This window comes from Gymnogyps californianus, chromosome 1, assembly GCF_018139145.2.
Source record: "Gymnogyps californianus isolate 813 chromosome 1, ASM1813914v2, whole genome shotgun sequence".
Lineage (NCBI taxonomy): Eukaryota > Metazoa > Chordata > Aves > Accipitriformes > Cathartidae > Gymnogyps > Gymnogyps californianus.
Genome location: NC_059471.1, coordinates 64202909 through 64226506, shown reverse-complemented (window position 1 = coordinate 64226506; position 23598 = coordinate 64202909). Strand labels below are relative to the sequence as shown.

The 23598-nt window shown below is 38.1% G+C and overlaps 1 protein-coding gene across 1 annotated transcript in view; it reads right to left on the bottom strand.

Annotated features, from left to right (window-relative positions):
* MYO16 (myosin XVI) overlaps positions 1-23598 on the bottom strand; it is a 297557-nt gene that overhangs the window by 252905 nt on the left and 21054 nt on the right. The window contains exons 2-3 of the mRNA XM_050904272.1: positions 17084-17154; positions 13024-13167 (exon numbers count right to left, since the gene is read on the bottom strand). Coding sequence (XP_050760229.1) covers positions 13024-13167; positions 17084-17154 — 215 coding nt within the window. The remainder of the gene's footprint in view (positions 1-13023; positions 13168-17083; positions 17155-23598) is intronic.

Genomic DNA, 23598 nt, shown 5'->3' with positions numbered 1-23598 from the left:
TACTACTTGCCCGTTATGCATTTTCTTTTCAAATATTTGAAAACAGTATATTAAAACCCCAAAATTATTTCAAATACTTGAAAAACACTAATGTTTTCCTGGTATTTAATATGTCTAACTTCTCTTTCTGAATTATCTTCTTCCATGAACTTTTCTCCTGCCTGTTTTCGGGCCATAGAAATTTAGCCATAATGTAATGCAATATCCACCACATAACTTTATTTGTTGTTGTTCGCAAAAGTCTATTTTTTAATATCCTCCGTATGTTACTTTATTATTTTAAGCACGCAACCAGAATAATCATATTCACACAGCCCTCTGAACAGATGTCATGTGGGAATGTAATACTAGAATGGATCTCCTGAGGCATTACTTTGATAATGCAGGTAAACACATAACGTATAATCTCATTCACAACTTTAAGATCAATTTTAAAGCCAATTAGGGTTTTTTTTTGGTCCCCTATTACTCCTGCATGGAATGCTGTTTTCCAACCTACGTCTCCTAGCATTCAGAGAAGTTAGTTTAATTTCTGTCTTAACTTTATTGCTGGACATTTTATAATCATTTGTTTTCATACCAGTAGTAACTTCAAGCTTCAATAGTTCTTTTTACCTCCTCCTCTATCCCGATATATTTACAGAAATTTTTATAACCTCTCTGTTTTGATCTCTTTTTTTAAGTTAAAAATATTATTTTTAGCCCCTTCTCATAAGATAGGCTTTCTATTCCCCTGTCTATCTTTGCAATTTTCCTTGGTACAATTTACCATTCTCGAATATGGCTGCATATAGTTAACTGCAGGCTGTCATTCCTTGTACAGTGGCAACAACACTTTTCCCTTTCTACTGGAAGCTTCTTCATTCTGACAAATCCAAGAACTTCTTTTCCGTACTGGCAGCTACATGTTTGTAGCATATAATCATCTTACAATTGACTAAAGCTCTGAGGTCTTTTTCCTTATTTCCAACTGATTATTCCTGAGCGTATCACAGAAATGCCTGTTACTCATAACTTAGAATGTGACCTTGTACTTTGTACACTTAAATTTCAACCCATTTTTATTACTGAAGTCTTCAAAGATACCCTATTCTTTCTGCACGACATTCTAATCCTCACCTGAATTGACAAGCCATTGCAGCTTTGTCATCAGCATATTTCATTATCATGCTCCTATTTTTCCTCCCAAGGTTATCACTGAAAACTCTAAATAAAATAGCATTGTAGGACCAATCCTAAAGAAACCCCAGTAACTCCCAGGCCCATAGTTTCTCTCTTAATAGCTAGCTGTTGTCTTGTTTTTACCAAGTTCTTGACTACCAGGCAGCTTTTCATTTCTCTAATTTAACTAACAGTTTTCCTCATATTCCCTAGCTACTTCATAAGAGCGACTCACAGAGTAATTGTGTCACTGATTCAAGTAGAGGCCACCTGGCATAAAGAATGAATCTCTCCTTCTACAAATATCCCCCAGTGGTGGAACATCCCCAGACCATCTTCTTCATAGCACAAAACTATGTTTACTGAAGGTCAGAAGCCAGATGTTGATTTTCATTATCTTGTCATTCCTTCAACCTCTTTCTCTGGGGATCAAGAGAATTACAGTGAAGCTGATCCAAAATTCCCCATCTTTGTGCATGCAGTCCACTTCTTGGCATACTTGTCCTGACCTGCTCCAGCCAAAACTGGGGGTTATTTTTCCCAACAGATCTAACTCTCTTCTACCTCCAGGAATTTTTATTTTCTGGAAACGCTTTGATGCTAAGGACTCCAAATTACACAGATTTGCTGGTTACTAGCGCTGGTATATGCCATAAGTCTCCCGCCCAACCCCAAATGTTCTCCAGAATCAAAATCCAGGTACTTTCTGCCACCTCCTGGAGGGGTGTGTGTGTGTGTGTAGTTTTTTGCTGTTGTTGTTTAAAACCACATCTCTTCTTAGACTGATTCCTTATTCCCATCTGTGAAATGTGTTAAAGAATAGCCAGACCCCCAACTCATAGTCCAGGCTAACAACCTTTAATTTTTACTGGCAACTAAATCTCTTGATTATTGTTCATGTTCTCTTTCCCCCTCTTTAATAAGATAAATCTTTTAAATTCTATCTTCTTCTTGTAAATATGCTATATTCTATATCATCTGAAATTAGTATTGAGTAGTGTTACCGTTAGCTAGTTCCTACAGTTCATGATGTTTCTGCTAGTGAGCAGTACTTTTCTTTGTGAGGTCTTGGCCAGAAAGATTCAATTCTCCCACTATAGTCCACAGAGTTCTTGGTGATTTCTAGCCATCCAATAAGTATTTACAGATTCTTCAGACAAAAACACTGTGTTATGTTTGAAGACAGGTTTTACTTTCGGTGACCACTTCCTGGGTAAAAAGACTTTGATTCATCCCATGATTTAGCATTCTTTGTACTGTGAACTGCAGGTTCTATTTCACTGGTTATTTCTTCTGTCAATTGAAGTTTCCGATATTTTTTCTTTTCTTTTCATATTATCCTCATTTCTTTACTAGGCTATCTCATTACTCTCATGATAGCACTCAAAGACAAAATGCTTTCCAAAGCTGCTGTATCCAGTTAGGCTCCTGTTCTTATCTCTCCTTGGACCACCTTTAGTGCCGCAGCACTAGCTAGCTTCATACCTTTTTCCCAGCCTTGAAGGAGAAACACTAATATTTCTCCAGTTTCCCCCGAGTGTTGCCATCTGGTGTTCAGCAACTCATTAATAGCCTTCACCTAGATTAGTTCTAACTTAGCTCAGTCAGCAATGATGAAAAGGCTGTAAGCTAGTAGTACATGCTCTCTGGAAGGCCCCTACTACACTCATCACACATCCACCAGCCTCTGCAAACTGCAAGTGAATTCAAATAGATACCCACAGCTTTCTTATAAAAACCTTCTATTTAAAGTTTCTTACAACTACCAGATATTGATAACAGCTCTAGAAAGAGAGAAGAATCATTTTTCTTTCAGGCCACATGTTGCTTTATACTTTAAACTGTTATCCACTGTCCCCTCCTGACCTCTGACTGCTCTTCATTCTGTCCCCTTTACTGCTTCCTCTTATATTGACTCAAAGGAGGAAGTCATATTGAGCAAGACTGAGTGGGAGGGCAGAATTACTTTCTTTGAGGAAGCAATTATTTATTCTGCTTTAATTGCCTCTGAAACTATGAAAGATAAAGATCTTTCATTAAATTCTAAAGATAATGGCATTTTGATCATTCACCTCTACTTGCTAAAATAGTCTGATGCAGTTGCAAAGACCAAGGGCAAAATAACTACGCAACTGCTGTCTGATTACATGACTTCAGACACATGCCATACCGAGTGTATGGGGAAGGGGAAAAGAGAGTTACGGCCTCATAAGTCTGCCTTTCTACTCCCACCAGTAAATCTGTTCCTGTAATTTTTTCCAGTAAAACTATGTCTGATTTGGGAAAAGGGATTTTACACTAAAATCAAAAGTAGGCATCCCATCGAAAATATAAAAAAGTCTACAAAAAAAGTTGGGATGAAACCAGGAAAGGATGAAATAACTAACAAATTCCATAAGTGAAGAGGCAATCAAATGTAAAACATTCAACCAATACTAGTACTGGAATCTAGTTTGGCTAATTGAATACACTCAGGTTTTATCCTGTCAGCCAAAACACGGCTTTTAAATAAGTGTTTCCAAAATCCCCGTACAAAAATAGAATCCTATCAGGCTTCACAAGCTGAACGGCGTCAGGGCAGTTCATGGCACTTGGATAGATAACATTCAAGCATACTCAGAGAAAAAATCTGAGGATGATGTCCTGCCATCACCAATAGCCCAGCACTACACTTAAGGTGCTGGGATTTTGGATGAGAGCTATGAAATGTTACATAGCACTTACTTTACTCTGTGTTTTGTAAGAGTGGAATTGTTCAGATGGCCAAGTTTGAACTTGCATAATCATATTCTGTTTAATGGCATATTCTCTGCAGTTTCTTCTGTAGTCTTTCCTTTATGCAGCATGTAATGGCCTTTTTGTAGAATCATTAAGTTTCAATACAGAGAAAGCTAAATTTCCACAATAGCTTAATTCTACTGACTGCTTGATTTGCACTGAAAATCCAAATGGCTCTTCAGTACTCTGATAAGTGAGAAGACTAAGAAATAAAATCGACAATTTACAATTTACAAATTTAAATTATTTCTTATCACACTAAGATGAGGACAAACACAGGCAAATATAGAGAATCTCTGCCCTTCCAAGACAACCTCATATACCTTTGGAGGTTGCAAGAATACAGACACAGCTGTACTGCTCCCATATAAATGGGATTTTTGCTTAGCACCCAGTTTGTAGTGTGATAAAAACAGCCTCCATCCACGTGTCTAATACACAACTTCACCAGATTCTCCAACACATATCCTGTACCTCAAGCACAAGCTGAGGAAGCAGAAACCACTATCTACCCTTGCAGGGCCTTAATACTACTTTTCTAGTATCTTGGCTCCTTGTAATGAGATGGAGACTGTGAAATCCACCTTTCATCCCACCTCTTCCCTAGTAAGCTCCACACTCCACATACTCTTGTTATTTGGGGTTTTTTGTGGTGGCTTAGAAAACCCAGCACCTACTAGGAACACCATCTTTGCACCAAAATCCTTCTCAATATCTCTGGCAACAATTTGAGAGCTCAAGAAAACGAGGACAAAGGAAGACAGAAATTTCTAGATAACACAGACATCCTAACGATCACAAGGACTTGAAGGAGTATGCCACAGACCTACACTTTGAGCAACAGGCCAGGCTACAAAAAGACAGACACAGGAACAGACACAGTTGATAAAGATAAGAGAAAGCTATGTGACTTATAAGAAAAAAGTAAAATTCAAGTCCCAAGCTGGAACCCCAGCACAGGGCTTGATTACATTTTTCACATTTTCACAGCATGAACATTTTGGCTAAAATGTTTATGCAGTATTTCTTAATACCTTTTCCCTGTCTTCTACCAAAAATTCTCGTAAGTGTAGTCTAGTGCTCAGTAAGAAGTTGGCCCTGAAGTTACTTGATAGGCTCTAGAATTACATCCAGTCAACCCAGCTAAAAAATACAGCATGAATGAAATGTTGTTTTCAATTTCAGTCCAACAACGTTGACACTCATGAATTAAAATAAATTATTTGGGTCTGACACTTCCAACTCCAAAATCACAGAAACATTTAGAGATAGCCTTTTCATGTTATGCAAAAACAAATCCTATACTAAACTTTTTTTTTCCCCATATCTCTCTGTATGAAATAGTGAGAGGTCTATACTGTGATGCTATCATTTCTGTAAAAATTATCCCCTGAACTGAGGAAATATTAAGTAATAATGTATTACGGTCTTCTCTTCAAAGGACAAACCATATTTCGGTCTTACTGAAAGTATCTGGTACTGTCTATATTCCTCTTATTTGATTTTTAATGTTCCATTAGTGTCATGTCATGTTGTTTATTCTCATGGCATAAAGAATTTTGCAGAGGTGGATCAGCAAATTTGGATTACACATACAGTGGATAGCGTTACACTGTTCAAATACTCTAACACTGCTCATCTACTGTTGGTGACTGTAAATCTAATGAATGATTCAAGGGTAACTCCCTTTTGCACACTGCTGAGCACAGATTTTCCTAAGTTCTTAAAAAGAGGAGAGGGGGAAAAAATATTCAGCCTTAATTTTTTTAACAATTATACTTTTAGCCTTCTATTCCAGAATTGCATTTTTTGCTTCAATTTTAGGTTGCAAAAAGCACATGATGAAACACGTTTAATTGATTGGCAGACAGTAGTTACATTTGCTTTTCCTAGTAAGGTCAGTAAAAAGAATATATTAAGAATGTCTTTCTACTCCCCAATTTTCCTTTATCTACATGTAAAAATTCCTGAGGATGTAGTACTGCTTTCTGTCATTCTAGTTAATTAACCGCCATGTTTATTACAGTAATGCCTTCAGGTCTATGAAAGAATAAATCTCTACTGTGCAAAGTGCTGTACAAACAGTAGAATACTGTCTCTACCTTCCTAGTTTCATTTGACAAGATCCGCATTACAGATGGTGAAAACATTACATCCATGTAAAGGTGCCTCCTGATGATGGCAAAATAAAGTGAATTACACTACAAAAATGCATTCCCACCTGCTTTCTTTTTCTCTGCTGCTCTTAACGTGCTCTCGACATTAGGTCAGTCAACACCAAAAGATTCCATGACTATTTGGGAGTGAGGAGGAGGGAAAAGAACCACCCTCAAAAACAAAACCAAAGATACATTAAAAAAGAAAACTTATAACTAACAACTTGTTGATATCAACTCAATGATGAATTACCTGTGACATGCTCTGAAATTAAAGTTTAACAGTAAATCATAAAGAAACCTGTAGTTCATAACACAATCATAGTTATCTTGAGGAAAGGAACTAAACATAGGAACTCATAAGTACCTAAACACAATGTTTCAAAAATTGAGAGAAAACAGTGGGTCAGGATCCAACTAAGTATATCATGGAATTGCAGAGACATGAATCAGAATTTGACCAGTTATATTCCTTCTGTTTAATTTTCATATGCTTTGGGCTGGAGGAACAGAGGGGACGAGGTGGGGCAGCTGAACAGCTTGACCTCCTTTGCCTTTTTAATGATCCAGTGCTGATTCTTAGAGCAGAGAATTCATGATAACAAATAATACTGTCAGACTGAAGAAAAATGAAGAGAAAAAGAAAAAGCAAGGTTCTACAAAGTGATATTTTTATCTATATACCTTACTGCCTGAGTAGCTAAGGTTAATTTACTAAACTGCAATAGTATTAATGTTACTATATCAGATGGTAGTTTGAATAGTACACAAGTAAAGTGAAGGTTAACCACTCTTAACGTATCAAGTAAAAGTATTTGAAGCTAGAAAGTGTATATTGTGGAGGAACAATTAGACTGCAAGCGATGGATACCAGCTTAAAGCTACAGCCATTTAAAGTGATACAGAGTGGACTAAACACTTTCCTCCGCCTAACAAAGCATGAGCAGTATCCAAGTACTGGTGCTTGAACATTCTCCAACTCAGGTAGCATTTTCAATAGGACAAAGCACTTTGGATATTAAGTTACAAATCTTAGCTAGTGTTTCAATTCAATATAAAAACAAGTACAGGAAATTAATGCCAAATACAATGTTGCAATGTGTCCAGACATGATGGAAAAGGAACACACCCCAACCAGACAGAACTGCTGTCAGTGCATCCAGTTCTGAGCCTTCAAAAGGCAGTGAGGCAACACAGAGCAGATACTTCTAATAAATCTGGTTGCTTTTCATACTCTTTTGGAGATTTCACGTGGGCACAAATGTATACAAGCCTATGCATCTTCGTTCTTAAATGAAAGGCACTTCAGCATTCTCCTCAACCTGCTACAGGAGCCTCCTTCATACAGCATCCACAGAAACAGTCCCCTATCCCCAGGGAAAAATGCCCGACACTGATGCGGTCAGGCAACGATTGATGAATCTGACCTTTACCACCTCATTTGCATGTATGGCAACCAGACCTCTACGGATTACCTTTGATCTCTGCATCTCCTCATGTGCTAGCAGCTGCCTCGGGGGCAAGTTCTTCATTGGCTATTTAGCAGACATGGGATATATTTCCTGGCTGTACTGTCCAATGTCCCCCAACTTGCTGACAGCTACAAAATGGAGAAGACATAAATATATCCCTGGAAAGCTATACCACCTTGGGTAAAATGTTGGGATGGAAAGGAATAGCTTCAAGCATTCCTTTCTGCATTTATTCCAAAAAACAATGCCTACAATTCCAATAGCTTTCCAACAGGACACGATAGCATATTATCACATTACGCACAGCTACAGCCCCTCGTAGCTCTCAGTGAAAGACATTTCAGCTAACAAGCTTTACTTTTGTCTTTGCTATCTACCAGAGGACAGAAATAGTGAGTTACCACAGCTAAGCTGATGAATGACAAGCCACTATCTTAGCCAGAGAAACGTGAAGACCACCAGAAGTGGGATAAAATCAGAAACTGGGCATGCTTGATTAAGTCTTCATTAATAGCCTTCTGGGTTCTACATATACCCTATATTCCTTTTTTTCTATTTTCCCTTCAGGAAATATTTTGAAGTCCTCACTGAGGAAAGCGAGTTTGAGGCCTCACATAGAGGCCTCCACTGGCCCCTATGACATTTTTCCAGGAATCAGAATTTGCACAGGTCTCAGTTAAAGGACCATGCTGTTACCTTTTAGCTCACATCTTTAAAACAGATAATATAGCATTGTCTATGTTGTAAAGTCAATCCAGAAGAAATATTTATCTAAAAGTAATTCATGAGGGTACATGAAGTGTTATTTTCTCTTCCAACTAAAAACTGCAGCATAATAGAAGCTGCCTGTAGCTCTTATTAGCATTATCCAGGCTCATGCTATACATTAGACATGGCCCATGAAACATTCTAACCTCAAGGCAAAGTTATTCCTAATATCAAATGCTCACACAAAGACAGTTCACAGTTGTGAAAAATACTTCCCTCCAACCTCAATTTCCATCTTCACTTTGTCAAATGTTATTGGAGACAGCATTAATGTCATGGTTCAAAAACTATTGCTTACCTAAGAATATTTCCCTTTCTCTGCCACAATACTCTATTTATTATTCCCACTGCAGAAGAGAGAGCATAAATTATTATTTATGTAGTCAAGGAAATTCTGCCTTAAAAAGTGCTGACCGCCTAAAACGTGGGCAAGTTTATCAGAAATTATTGCAAATAATATAGACAATTCAAACACTACCTGCAAAAATCCATATGGATGTACCCCTGCCTACTGAAACTTCAATATATCAGATGACCTATTTGTCCCACATTATCAAGATACTTAGAACCTTCAGAAGACAGCTTGTAATAAACAGAGACTAAATCAAACAATATTCAAATGATGGTGGCTGAAAAATAATTTTGGATATAACCCTGGGTAGAAATATTTCATGAGTTTTTATTAGATTGGGCTTCTTGCAAAAACAGGCAGGGAACATTTTAGAAGTGCCCTGTATAAGCCCTACTGTTCCTATTAATGTCAACAACAGCACAGCACTCAGTATTTCTGAAAATTCCCCACATTACAAGAGTTTCCCACAATACAAGAGTTTTTATAGATGAGCTTCTCTGTTCTAATTTGTTTATCAGTTTAGGAGTATACACAGGATCCAAAGGATACACAGGCTTCGAAAGTATATACATTGAACAGATCAAGGCAATACAAGAGATAAAATATCACGTTCTGGAAATTTTATCCTTTATTTGCCAAGAGTAATGACAATGTTTAGAATGGGATACTCCTACCAAACATATCTGATGACTGTGGTTAGGTAAGAAATACTATTTTAAGCACTAAGAACAGAAAATCAGATTTATACATGTTGCATTGTACATTTACCGGACTTAATTATACTTGCATTAGAAAAGCTGAGAAAATGGACATTCCAAGCATGACAAAGGCTGTATCTCTATTTTGAAATCCAACGGACCTGGGAAACCTCCAGGCATTGAAGCCAGCTCGTATGGAAGAGACCTTGTTTAGTCCAGTAAAGACTCTTAGCCTCTACAATGTGACAGCTGGATACAAACTGGTCCCTAGGACTTTCCAGCTTCAAAACCACGCCGGGGAATTTTCTGGAAGGTATCTAGATGGCACATGCCAAAGTCATGCTAGAGGAGATTCTAACAGTTTGCTAGTACAGATAATTACAGTCCAGCACCCAGGACGACTCCTGGACACCTCCTTCTCATTTTCTAGAGCAGGTGTAGCGTCAGTAGCCATCATAATCCTAAGAGATTACCAGAGAAGATCTGGTACAGATCAATGTTAAAACCAAAGTTACAGATTGAAAGAAGCATCCACAGGACAGAGTAAAAGTAATTTCAGGTTCCAAACAAAGGTTTTGGTGAAGCCCATGCTATTTACAGAAGGTCAGACAGTAGCCACAGTACTTCTTTCAGATACATGGCATTACATTATAGTTAGCATAGTCATTGACTCAAAATCATACTACTATAACTCACTATGCTGAAGAAAATCAGAAGATTATCCCCTCTACTACTGAAGACTATTTGCTTGTGGTGCCACTCTAATTGAATACAGCACACTCATATATTCCACAAAGTATAACTCAACATGATGGCTTTGACTGACGAGATTCTAAATGCAATGAGTCGTAGGTTATTAAAAAAACACAAAACAACAACGAAAAAAACCTTTGTTTCATTAAAGTTGTCATAGCAATTCAAAAGCACAACACATGTTTATGAAGGACACAGCATTTTGGGGGAAGAATCTCTCCATTCAGAAACTGTTTCCAATTTGGCGTGATGGAACTAGAGTCTATACAGGAAAACCTTCAAGAGTTACCTGTTCTGATTTCAAATAAAGGTTGAAACTTAGGATTCAGAACTGAGATGAAGGGAAGGAAGGTATCACTAATTCTGAACTGAATAAAAGCTTTTATCTTTCATTTATTTTCTAATTTAATATAGGATATTATTTACCCTGTTTTCTATAAAATTAAGCATATGTGCCAGAAGGGTGAATATCTGTATATTTCAGAAAGAGCTCACATGTAACCAAGAAAGCCTGAAACAATAGCTCTGAAGTGTAAGCTATCACATTAATCTCTGTGGATGTTACTTAACCTGCTGATTATGCTTTAGCATTAGCAATTAAGCACCAAAGCATTCCTAAGAAAATAACTACATTATGAAATCTATCTAAGAGACTAGTGAAATACTCTTCTGGGAGAAGACAGACATTGATCTGACTTTCCCTAGAGAAGGAGACATTTGGACTCAAGTCCTCAAAAGCCTGAGAGGGCTCTAATCAGTATCACACTGGTTAAAAGCCCCCCTTTCCCATCACTGACCTAGTGTAGGTATACAGATCCAGAACAGTGTTCCCAGCTATTACCTTCAAGCAGAGACAGGTATTTCCCTACAACATGACTATTTTGAAGGACAAAATTTAGGCTATACTCTTTTCTTTAGTATTTCCTATCGTCTAGCTAGACAGCTTCCCACACAAAATGCTTCTGGGACTAGGACCTGGAGGACAACAAGTTGAGCATGAGCCAATGATGTGCCCTGGCAGCAAACAGGGCCATAGATTTCTTGGACTGCATTGCCAGCAGGCCTAGGCGCTGGTGAGAGCCCACCACTGGTGAGGCACCAGTTGCAGGCTCCCCAGTAAAAGAAAGACATGGACATACTGGAGTGAGTCCTGCAAAGGGGCTACAAAGACGATGAAGGGACTGGAGCATCTATGATACAAGGAGAGGTTGAGGCAGCTGGGACTCTTCAGCCTTGAGAAAAGAAGGCTCAGGCAGGTCTTACCAATGTGCATAAATACCTGATGAGGGGAGTAAAGAAGATGGAGCCAGACTCTTCTCAGTGGTGCTCAGTGAAAGGACAAAAGAAAATAGGCACAAACTGAAACACAGGAAATTCTGTTTAAACCTAATAAAAACCTTTTTTTTCTGTGCAGGTTGCCCAGCAAGTTTGTGGACCTTCCATCCTTGGAGTACTGCATTCAGCTCTGGGGTCCCCAACATAAGAAGGACACGGACCTGCTCGAGTGGGTCCAGAGGAGGGCCACAAAGATGATCAGAGGGCTGGAGCACCTCTCCTGTGAAGACAGGCTGAGAGAGTTGGGGTTGTTTAGCCTGGAGAAGAGAAGGCTCTACGGAGACCTTATAGCAGGCTTCCAGTACCTAAAGGGGGCCTACAAGAAAGCTGGAGAGGGACTTTTTACAAGGGTGTGTAGTGATAGGACAAGGGGTAATGGCTTTAAACTGAAAGAGGGTAGATTTAGATTAGATGTAAGGAAGAAGTTCTTTACTATGAGGGTAGTGAGGCACTGGAACAGGTTGCCCAGAGAGGCTGTGGATGCCCCCTCCCTGGAAGTGTTCAAGGTCAGGTTGGATGGGGCTTTGAGCAACCTGGTCTAGTGGAAGGTGTCCCTGCCCATGGCAGGGGGGTTGGAACCAGGTGATCTTTAAGGTCCCTTCCAACCCAAACAATTCTATGATTCTATGAGATATGGTCCTGGGCAAGCTGCTGTAGCTGGCTCTGGTCTGAGCAGGGGGATTGGACTAGACATTCTCCCAAAGTGATTTCATGAAAGCTATTATCAAGTATACAGTCTTTAAAAATATTTATCCCCTTCATTTTACCTGTAACATTGAAATACCATTATAAGTATGCTAACAAATGCTGATCTGCTTGCCATGACCTATTAAAAACATACAAATTTTAAAATTATACAAATAGATTAAAAAAACTTAAGTCAGACTGTGAACTGTTTCTGCACTACTGTTTTAAAGAGCAATATAAAATGAACTGGGAGAAAGAGCTGCATTAATATCCTGGTGTAAAACTAGAGGCTGTGATCCTAGAAATGGAAGCACAACATGAACAAAGCTGTTCTCTACAAAGGCTGAATGCCATACGTGTTACTATATTGGGTAAACTCTGCTTCAAAAAGTCAAAGTTGTTTAGATAAATATTAAATTGGTCTCATTTTGACCATGTCCACAAGCACTTCTTTATGAATACTGAGTGTAACCGAGTGAATACTTGCTTTTAAGGAGTTTTTGATAAGATTGTCTGTGAACTCAGCCCTTAACAGAAAGTGACAAGGAGAAGAGAAAAGAAATTATCCGAATATCCCAATTGGGACTGAGTGCTTATCAGAGACATAAGCTCCTGACCACAGGGAAGAGATAGGAGAGACTTGACATTGATGTTTATACTGTATTCTCATTGAAGGCCTAAAAATGCTTCACTATATGCCTTCTAAAAATCCTGAGCACCAAAACAATGTCAAGAAACAAACACACACAATATATGCTTTCACTGATATGATTAGTAGTAATATATTACATTTATACAGCAGTTTCAGACCTTGTGGTGTTATTCCTTTTCAAGCACGTAATTCATTGGATTGCTTTACTTACTAGTAGCAGTAGCAGGACAATATCAGGATTATCACATGCACAGGCTACATGCATTGATGTCCAAAAATCCTCATCTTGATGATTTACATTTACTCCTCTGTCAATTAGAATTTCTGCAGCAAATGCATTATCGTAGCGGGCACACTAGAAGAAAGAAGAGCAGATTAGGGATGGTGTTTTACTCAGTGTACAACTGAATTTATTACATAAAATTTTTGCTGCATTTAACATTTAAAATCAAGCAGATGATGCTGTGTTTGTAGGGGACAACAGCTGACGAATCTATAGAAATAGTTTTGTGGAGACTACAGGTTCCAAGTGCGTGATTCACAGAATCCCTTATTGCCTGTGAAAAAGCACTACATGAAATCTGCTGAAATCTACAGTAAAGATGAAGCTTTCTTTCAATTCAATATTGTCATTCCAAATCAGTGCACAGGCATCTGTGCATGACAGTCACATCATGAGTAGTGGCATCTAAGTGTACGTATACCCACACATACATATGTCCACATGTACATGAACTTCTGCTTTTTATGCAGTTCATAGCAATAATACACACTTCTCCATAACCACTCCTATTTCCAGTCCACCAGCTATACCGATTCCTATTCAAGTCTCTCTGACAGATAAATAGTCTGTACGCTAAGGGTGTGTTGGTGGGGGGTGGAGGCGTTTGCACACTTGTGTGTTTGTATACTTTGTTTTGTTTTGACGATAGAGGTCACTAATTTTGGCAGAGAAGAAGAAACTGGCTTAGCCATTGTTTTGAGCTTACTCCTCTGCCACATCTGTGATTTTTTTATGGATGTGCTTACAGATAATACTTTAAAAGACAATCAGAGCATCTAAGTTAAGATCCTAACTCTGGCCTAACACACAATCTCAGTAACTCTTTAGAGAAGGATCCTCTCTCTTTCCCCACCAGTGAGAGGCTATAGGGAGACTAATTTTCTGTATTACATACTTAGATGCTTTGAATATAATCCTTAATATCTATGCCTCTTCCAATATTTAAAGCTGTGGAATATTTCCCTGTCCCAAAAAGCACACATAGATACCGAGAGTAAAAATACAATGAAATCTGCAGATAATTTGCAAGTGAGGGTTAAATAATTATGTTGTTATGTCTGTATCGCATGTGGAACAACACCATGGCATCCAGTTTGCTGATCTGTATTAATTTGGCATGGAAGCCAGGACACTAGAGGAAAAGGGGAAGAAGGAAAAGTGCTTAACTGGATTCCACTGTAAAGTCAAGACATAGCTGAGATATTCAACTGAATGTAGGAGCTGCATGTACTATTGCAATCATAAATATATATAACTCAGAAGATGAAAATTAAACTCTATGAGGCTAAAAAACAGTCCTGCTTTAAAAGATTTCCAAACTTACTGACCATTAAATTATAGAACAGAAATTAAGTTCTGATGTATTTCCTTTAGCTTGTAACTTATCTGACAGCTCTAGAAACAGATAGAAGTTTTGTTTTGTTGCATCAGTATCATTCATTGTATCAAGTAGTATAAATTACATTGAGCTGTTCAATGTTCAAATTTTAACAAATCATAGCTAAGACATTTTGTAATATGGATCAACATAACCTCATACCAATCACATTTTCAACGCATTGTTAAGCAAAAACTTTTCTAGAAAGCTACCATACAAAACAAATGACAGATATCACTAAGCCATTTTATGTATTAATAACAGATACAGAGCCTTTTGTGATTAGTTACCAGTTTGAAAACAGCCTAGATTTGTAGCAGCATTTTAACTGCTGCTGCTCCCTGATTCTTGTTTAATGGATTTTGTGAAGCAACTGGGCAATCTCAGTCAAAGTTCCAGGAGAAAATTGGCACTCATATACTTTGTTACTAGGACTGGTTGCGCGGTTGCCTGCGTGAACTGATATGACACTATGTGCTTCCCACTGAATGGACAACTCGGGCAAGTACTCCCTTTTTTGGTACTTCTCTCATGGAGTCTAATGAGAGTTCGGTGAATACCTTTGAAGCTCCCATGGCTTCCCTGAGATTCAAGCATATTGGGATACTGACCACAGAGATAGCAACAGAATCTTTATGAAGTGTCACATTTGATTTTTTTTTTTTAGAAATACATCACATTTTGAAAGTTAACAGAACTGGAAAAAGAAAAAGGAATAAAATTTTAAGTAAAATGTTAAGATAAATATATTTTCTATTCATTCTGGAATAAAAACATTTACCCTACAACTGGAAAGAATAAACACTGATCGGAATCCCCTTTGGAAAAAGCAGCTTACATAGAATTATAGTGGTAAAACTAGTAGCTAGAATGGATCTGAGTGGGCTTTAAAAATATAAAAAAGATGTATGCTAAATTACTATTTTGAGTTCTTGCAGGAAAGTAAACTTGGCTTATCTGTTTCCCCGTATCATGACTCTCCTCTCCTACCTGTACTGCTCCCAAATCAGGGTCAAATCCAAGTTTCATGGAAATCACGTTTGCCCCTATCTCCAATAGGACCAGCATTTACTTAGAGGTAACTCTGACTAAACTGAGGCAGTAGGTTACACACAGTTCTCTATTGCAAATTTCTTACTGCAGGAAGCTTTCCCTCCTTTTGAAGCACACGTGTGCCTGTGAAGCAGCAGGCACCAGTGGAGACATACTGAATGTGATAGTGAATTGGGGTGTGATGCAGAAGATCAAGGAACGTAAAAAGTCACAGTTCAACTGCAGTTAAAAAGGGTGCATCAGCTGAACTACACAAAGCAACCTAAAATACCTAAAGATGGATCTTTCTTTCCTCTATTTTAAAATGCCAGTGAGACAGATGTCACATCAGCCACACTGACTGTCTCCTAGGGCTTTCAGCACAGGATAAGATTTGGGATGTCTCAGTTTTGGGAATCCCAAAGACAACATCTCGTATGGGCTGCATTTTTAAAGAGTGATTGAGCACCTTTGCAGCAGGCAAATAGTTGGAGGAGATAGAAGAGAACTTAAATTTTCTCTGTTCCAACTCATTACTGCACCCTCCCCTTACCTAGGTCTCTATTTCCCAAAGTTCTTGGTAAGCAGCATGGCCATGGAAGGTGGAAAACATAGATTAATTACACAAGGAAAACACTACATCTTGCAAGAGCATGGTCGCAGGTGTGCTGGAGTCCAGTAATATTACAGGATCCTTTTTTTCACCAAGAAATCACTCCATTTTGGGTACATACTCTGAGAAACTTAATCCAACACTAAAATGAAATACTCTTCCAGCAGACTTTTCACTAGATCTGTTATGCCCTTGCATTTGTGAAGTCACATTTATTTTATCAGCATTGTGCAATGAAGTTAGATCCAAATATCTTAAAAGAGTTTCACATTGAATAGAAAGCATGTCTGCAATTGAAGCATCACAGACCAAAGTAAAGGATCATAAGACTTAGGAATTTATGATAAGTTTTGCCATTGGCTTCAGCAAAGCCAAAACTTTATCTCTGCAGTATTTCCTTTCTGTCTGCCTGTCAGTCTTTCCTCCACGTGCCCTTACATCTTGCTTCTCTTTTGGTCATTGTATACAAACTGTTTTCCTTTTATCTTCCAGCTACTTAATCTAAATTGCTATGCAAATAATGATAAACTAAACGCAGATAATGTGTTAAATATTAACATATAGGAAATCGGTGCAAGAAAATATGCACAAAAACAAAAGGTAAAATGTTACATCATGGTGTTTTTCATATACGATCTGTGAATCTCTGAACCATATAATTCTATCTTCAGAATCAAGCAATATTTCCTTTGTTCTTTCCTACTGCACAGATAATTTATAAATAAAACATTTCATTCTACTTTGTTAGTTAACATTCTTTTGACATGAGCCACCCTTTCGTAAGCAATTTGAAAACGACCATTTATTTCACATGCATAGCTGGATGCAATCGTAATCACCGTGGAGGGCAGTGTAGATAAAAAATTATTGCTAAGCCTTTCTTTTTGTTAATATGCCCAATCTGCTACTCCGTATCCCACCATATTTATCCACAGTCACTAACACTAATCTTCAATCACCCTTACCAGATGGAGCAAGGAGCCTCCTGAGGAAACAAGCGTATGAGGGTCAGCACCATCCTTCAATAGCCGTAGCACTGAAATATCAAAGAAAAGAGGAACAAGAATTAATGCAGCGATATACCTAATTCTGAGCTGTTAATAGGCTGATTCTTCATCATCTTCATTAAGAGATTTAATAATATATGCAAACCTCTCAGATAACATTTGCAAAACTATCATGTCAGCATTTTCTATCTCATCTATTTTAATGGCTAAGCCTGGAAGCAAAGGACCTTTGATAATGATGTTAAATATGAACAGTATCAAGAAATTCTCAAGCGGACAGATAAGCATGTCAGTTCTGTACACAGGAGAGGGGAGAGCTGGAGGAGAGACCCTGTCTCAAGGTCACAATCACCTGATTAGATCATTTGAGAGCAAAATCACAATCAACTAGTTTTATTTTACTTTGTAGAGTTCCCATGAGATTTGTTGGCTTTTTCTATAAATAATTGAAACTAGTGTTCATAACTTATACCACTTGAAATTAATCATCACACCAAAGCTAAACGATCTGCACTCAGTTTAACCTTTCCAGTGCATTGTCAGATCACTGACGCAGCATAATTCTTAAAATGATATTTGCAGTCAAACTCCACTCCCAGTTACATGTATCAAAACCCTTTGAAATGAAAACAGGCTTATAGACGCAAGCAAAACCACAACCCTTCATATCAGTGCTCACTCAAGTGTGAAAATTCAGCACTTTTTCCCCATGGTCTTTATTGCCTTTATAACCTTTTCACTCGGAATCAAAGCATTGACTAACTCATGCTACCAATGTTCATTCCTGGAGCAGAATTGCACAGTAACAATGCCAGACGTTATCAGGGGAATCCAGCATTGCAACCCTGTCTTCACTAAACTGATATGAAGAATCCTTTTAAAAGGCCTCTCTCCAGGAGAATAACTGCCAATAATGTTTCCTGTGTAGGAACACAGCTGGTTCTGCCTCCATCATCTGGAAATCCTGGTTTTAATTCCTAGTTAAGATTCTTGGACGGAGTTGTGCAAAGATCTGCAAAGAAATTTTAAGTTCTGAGTACCCCAGAAATCTGTTCCATGGCAGTGTCTGTCCTACAAGAGGGTCATAAATTTGTCTCAAGGCTCTTCTAACTTCCGTGAATCTGTCAAGAGACTCATGTACACCATCTCCTCCTTATTCATGCATTTGTATGTGTTTTCTTTCTCTCTAGATTATCTTGCAACTCCATTTTCACTGTACATTTAAACTTCTTACAGCATTCAAACATTCAGTTGACCTATTTGAAAGGGGTCAGTTTTCTTTTCAAATATTGTAAATTTACACAAGCAATGTTTTCTGAATGTGTTGAATGATTTTTGACCAGGTGCCCTAGAAAAATTCAGCCTAAGAAAGAAAATTTGGCTAAACCGCTGCAAGTCTGTAAAATTAAAGTGAAAGACTTGGCGTCATCATTACTAAATACTTCACATATAGTAAACATACTGGTATATGGGACAAATATTTATAATAGTTGTACAAATCCATTTAATCCTTTGCTTTTTTTTAAACTTTGAAAATCAAACATCAATCCAAACTATTGTATAAATTCATACTTTATGAATAGTTCCATGGTACCTATTTCTCCTCACGAAAGGTTTTGCTTCATTTAATTTACATAACTGTAAAAGACTTTTATGTTCTGGCAAATGCCACTTCGAAAGTTAACTACTCTTAGAAGTCACTGTTGTCCCCAGCGTGTCCGCCAAAAGTAGAAGTGGAACATTAAGTAATATGGAATAAATGAACTGTACAACATCTGCCAAGCAAGATGAAAAGCACTGAAGCAGAGCGGGAGGGTGGAGAAATATTTACATGTTTTCATAACCTTGGGAAAAATGGACGAACGACAAAAAGAAAAGTATTTCTTTCTGCTCTCAGATCCACAAATCCAATCCTAGAGTACACAATTGTCCTCATCCAGACACAGATCATTAAAAATAAAGGTTCAGAACTAAGTTCTTTCCTTCTTTTAATACCTAAATTGCTGACCGCATATGGAGATGTTTCCTCTACCTCAGGTTTTAGTGAGGAAACACCTTATTGTAAATCCTCGCTCCTTAAATAGGTGTGCAACTACTTCCTCCTCAAGAGTTAATATTTCAGTGTTCCTATGTTATGCCATTTCTTTAGCAGGCCAGAAAATACAAATTCCATATCACAGAAGATCTCTTAAGGCTCCCAAAGTAATTTCATTCTGCCAATCCCATCATGATTTCACCTGAACAAATTAACACTCCAAGTTGTTCCCCTTCCTCCATCCCTGCTTTTCAGGGAAAAAAAAAAAAAATTCTACCCATTTCAGTCTCTCAGCCACTTAATACAGTGTTTTTATGTAGCATTCTTTCTTATGGACTCTGTGTGTAGGTTAAAAATGTGAACTATGGTTTGGTTCCACCTGCAATGAGAGTCTCATTTGCAAATATGGGAATTAAGGCAGATAGTCCTTAAAAGTATGATTTGCAGGAATTATTAAACTGCCATAATTCTGTTCTCAAGGAGGCTTTAACTGATGCCATTGGTGAGAGTATATAATTCTTTGAAAATGCCATCTTTATGGTGTATTCTCACAGACTGCACTGCTGTCAAAAGGGGGAAGGCAGGTTATCCACTGCATGGCCTATTCTTCCCTTCTGCCAGCTCACATCACCTATGCAGCTGCACATTCAACTGGACCAGTAAGTCCAGTAAGTCTTTTTTTTTTTTTTTTTTTTTTTTCTCCTGGCAGGGTTAGTTTTCGGCCTCATCAATGTGACTGTATAGCTCCATAAGCACCAGCACAGAGGATACAAATGCACACATCACATGGAGGCAGAGAAAGCACACTGCATTTTGGTGGCAGAAGTCTTACATTGACTAAGGCTGATAATGAAATAACATCCTCAGTCTGTGTTTCTACAAGATGGGATAAGTTGATTAAGGAGCCAACCAAAAGGCTCTGTTCCCTTTCCCCATTTGCAAAAGGACTTACACATCATTTACCTCTGGCTACTTCTGCACCCGGGAACTGACTCTAATGGCACAAAATAACCCCAGCAAAAATAAAATGCAGAGTTTCTTCTTGGGTCACTGAGATTAACTCAATCATTAAGAGCCTTGGGATCACCAAAACTGGCTTTTGGGTAGGTCCTTCTAAGCAAAGACAGAGGATGAAGACCTCTCTCTTTTGGCAGAAGCAGGACACACAGGAAGGTCAGAGGGTTGGGAAACTGCATTTCTAAAAATATTCCACAAGAATTTCATCTGGAGCCTAAAATAGTAACCAAGTGACAGAAAGAGCCTGTGGCTACTTGGGTATAGAATAGATGGGCAATTTATTGAGTGTCTTCCTTCCATCAAACCCCCAAAGACTTGGTTCTTATAGAGAAGCTATGCAAAATTAAGTAATGTCTTTCCAGATCCATTTAGCAACACCTTGCTGTTGAAACCAAAAAATGACAGACCATTTCTAGATCTGAGATTGACATTCATAAGAATGAATGTTTTTGCCTTGCTTTTTTCCCCCCCAGCAGAAATGCAGACCAAGATTACAGCATAAAGAATTAATACATAAACTCTGATCTTAAAGTAGAATATTAAATAACTATGATCATAAACAAATTATCAAGTCACATACAAAAAAACAGGGTAAGTGGATAAAAGCTCCGTAGTTCTTTTCTCTATCTGGTTTATTTTTCCTCATTATTGCATGTAGCTTAATCAGTGCTTCAGGAAATTCACGTCACAAAGACTACCAGGGCAAGATATGCAAACTCTCCTTTCAACTGGGCAAGAGTGTTTGTTCTGAATCAGTATTATGTGCTACATTCATCTGCATATAAAGACAAGTAAAAAACATTTCTCTTTCCTCAAATTCATCCCCCCTGCAAAACACAATAAAAAAGAAAATAAAGAAAAGAAGATCACAGAAGCAAAATCCCCCTACCGTGCAACTCACTTAGGTCATTCACTAAGACTTTACTAGGCAGTAGAAAAGCCTTCACCTTATGTTCATTTTTTTCCTTTTGATAGAACTACTCTAGTTACTGCCAGTAATTTGGGATGAATTGCACTAATGAGGACAGAAAGTCATAGATAACTATATTCCAGAAATGCTATATATCTTTCAATTAATTAAGGAATTTTTAAGGAAGTTTTCACAATACTTTCTTTTAAAACTTATTTGTAATCTTTCATGGAAGAGAAGTCTCCAGAAAAGATGAGGAGACTGAAAACAGGCTTTAAGGCTGGAAGCTGACATTTACTTGAAAAAAAATGGAAAGTCAAGTTTTCAGTAAACTCTCAAGCCCTTCATGTGTATAAACAGGTCCATCCATTCTCTGATGTATTTCAGATTTGACACGCAAAATTAACAACAACTACTTAGAGTAGAATTTCACACCTAATTTCATATCTAATAAAGGTGTTTTAGAAAGCATTGAAGTTATAAAGTCTCAGCAGTAAAGAAAGATAATATGCGAGGTAGCTTTTTACATATGCCTGATATTACAATTTTAACTAAATGACTCCGGTGAGCTGAATAGCTTTCCACACTCCACTGGCTGTACTGAGTGGATTACTACTTATTTTGTAGCCTTGTAATCCAGTAAAGACAGTATTGCCATGCCTGTTACCAGCCACAGGTCTTGTACTAACTTCGCATGCAGGACTAGGGCTGTAAGGCTTACTTTGTCTGGGCTTGTCTTGGCTTGCTTGGAGCTTTGTTTTACCTTTTTTAGCTGTTACAGCAACTGGCTAATGACAAGGTGACAATTACCTAATATGTTTTAGTTTTGTTTAGCTTTGTATAACTGTGCTGTGTAATGTGTTAAGAATTTTGATATATACGGCAATAACTAGTACTTACGCTCTGCTATGTTAAATAGCATCTAGCTACTCTGGCATTTAGAACTATCTATGACCTTATATGCTGCAGACAAAAGGAGTACAGACCTGAAGTGACAGCAGAGCCTGGAAGATGAATTCAGAGGGCCCAGGGCTCTCGATAACTCACCAGTGATCAGCTACTGATGGTAATGCAAACTTAGGAGCTGGGCAATGTTGCATTCACAGCAAACCCAGTTTTAGTAGTAACAGAAAAGACAAAAAAAGGTGTCTAACATATGTAAAACTTAACCGCTGGCCACCTGCCGTGCTGGATATAGAGTGCCAGTATACGTTTCTATTAATCGTTCCTCTGGGGAGTAGCAGCTAGCTAGCGTAAACTTTGTTCCTGTTAACATCTATTTTTGTTCTCTTTAGTTCAGCAGGAATAACTCTAGCTGGAAGGCTTTACTTGTTCATTATGTGCAGAGACACGACTTACTGCAGAAGCCTAGCTAGGACCATGCTGTTGCTGGAATGGACTATCCCATTCTTCTCCTGTCTCGGGCTGCATGTTTCTGCCACTTGCCTCGCGCTGGCACAAGGCAAAGATTAGTTTTCAACTAGATCAACAATTCGGGAATGTGGCACCGGGTAATGGGTATGAATAGGGAGAACGGGGTAGCCACCACTTTCAGCAACAGCTGAAACCAGTTTGGGCATAAGCTGACCATGAAATTGAACCACTAGACAACAGAAATGATACTGAAGGAAGAGAAATAGCATACTTCCACCCCCTCCACTTCCACCAGTTAAGGAAGCGTCATAGTTTGCCCTTTACTCCCTCCATAGTCAGACTTTTGGTCCAACGTTGGCATCTTAAACTCTGTATAGATGCGCCACTTATAACTCTTGTCACCTTCATGCCTCTTTAGTACTCTTTTCTTATTCCTCAGTAGTGACTCTGTACTTTCAGCTTGTACCAAAGGTACTTACGAGGAACCTGCTATACAACTCAGCTGTGCATGAGAACAGATGAATGCCAGTCTCTGGTAAGTTATTCTTAATCAGAACAGCAAATGAAATCAAGCAAGATGTCATAAATTTTTGGTGAATGCAGTCTTAGAAAATTATTTACCTCATACCTTTGCTATGATTAGTTTAAAATTAAATTTTAAAATCTAAGTACCACTATTGGTAATTTAATCAGTCTTTTAAGTTGTCTTGTTTACCTAACAAACACATTTACAGTAGCAATACTGTTACCACATCATTTGTAGTGCAATTGCTGATCTTTTCTATCAAAGCAAGCTCTACCCATCAGTTGACAGTGGTTATTCAGAGCAGTGACGCCCTCAATGGGCTTTTCAAACAACTGATTTGTAATCCTGCTTCTTTTTCCATCCTTGAAATATTTCCAGCGATCACTGGCAACATCTGTCAAACTTGTTCAAACCTCACCTTCTCATTTTCTGAAGAACTCTTGGAAATAAATTCCCACCTTTGCTGCATAAAGATTAAAGACAACAAACCATAAAGGAAACATGCACAACATTTGGACAGTTAAGTGTTATGCCATTCACAGAATGCAGAAATGAAGAGAGGAAAAAGACTTTTTCCATAGTGGCTGAATTTGAGAACATTAGCCTTGCAT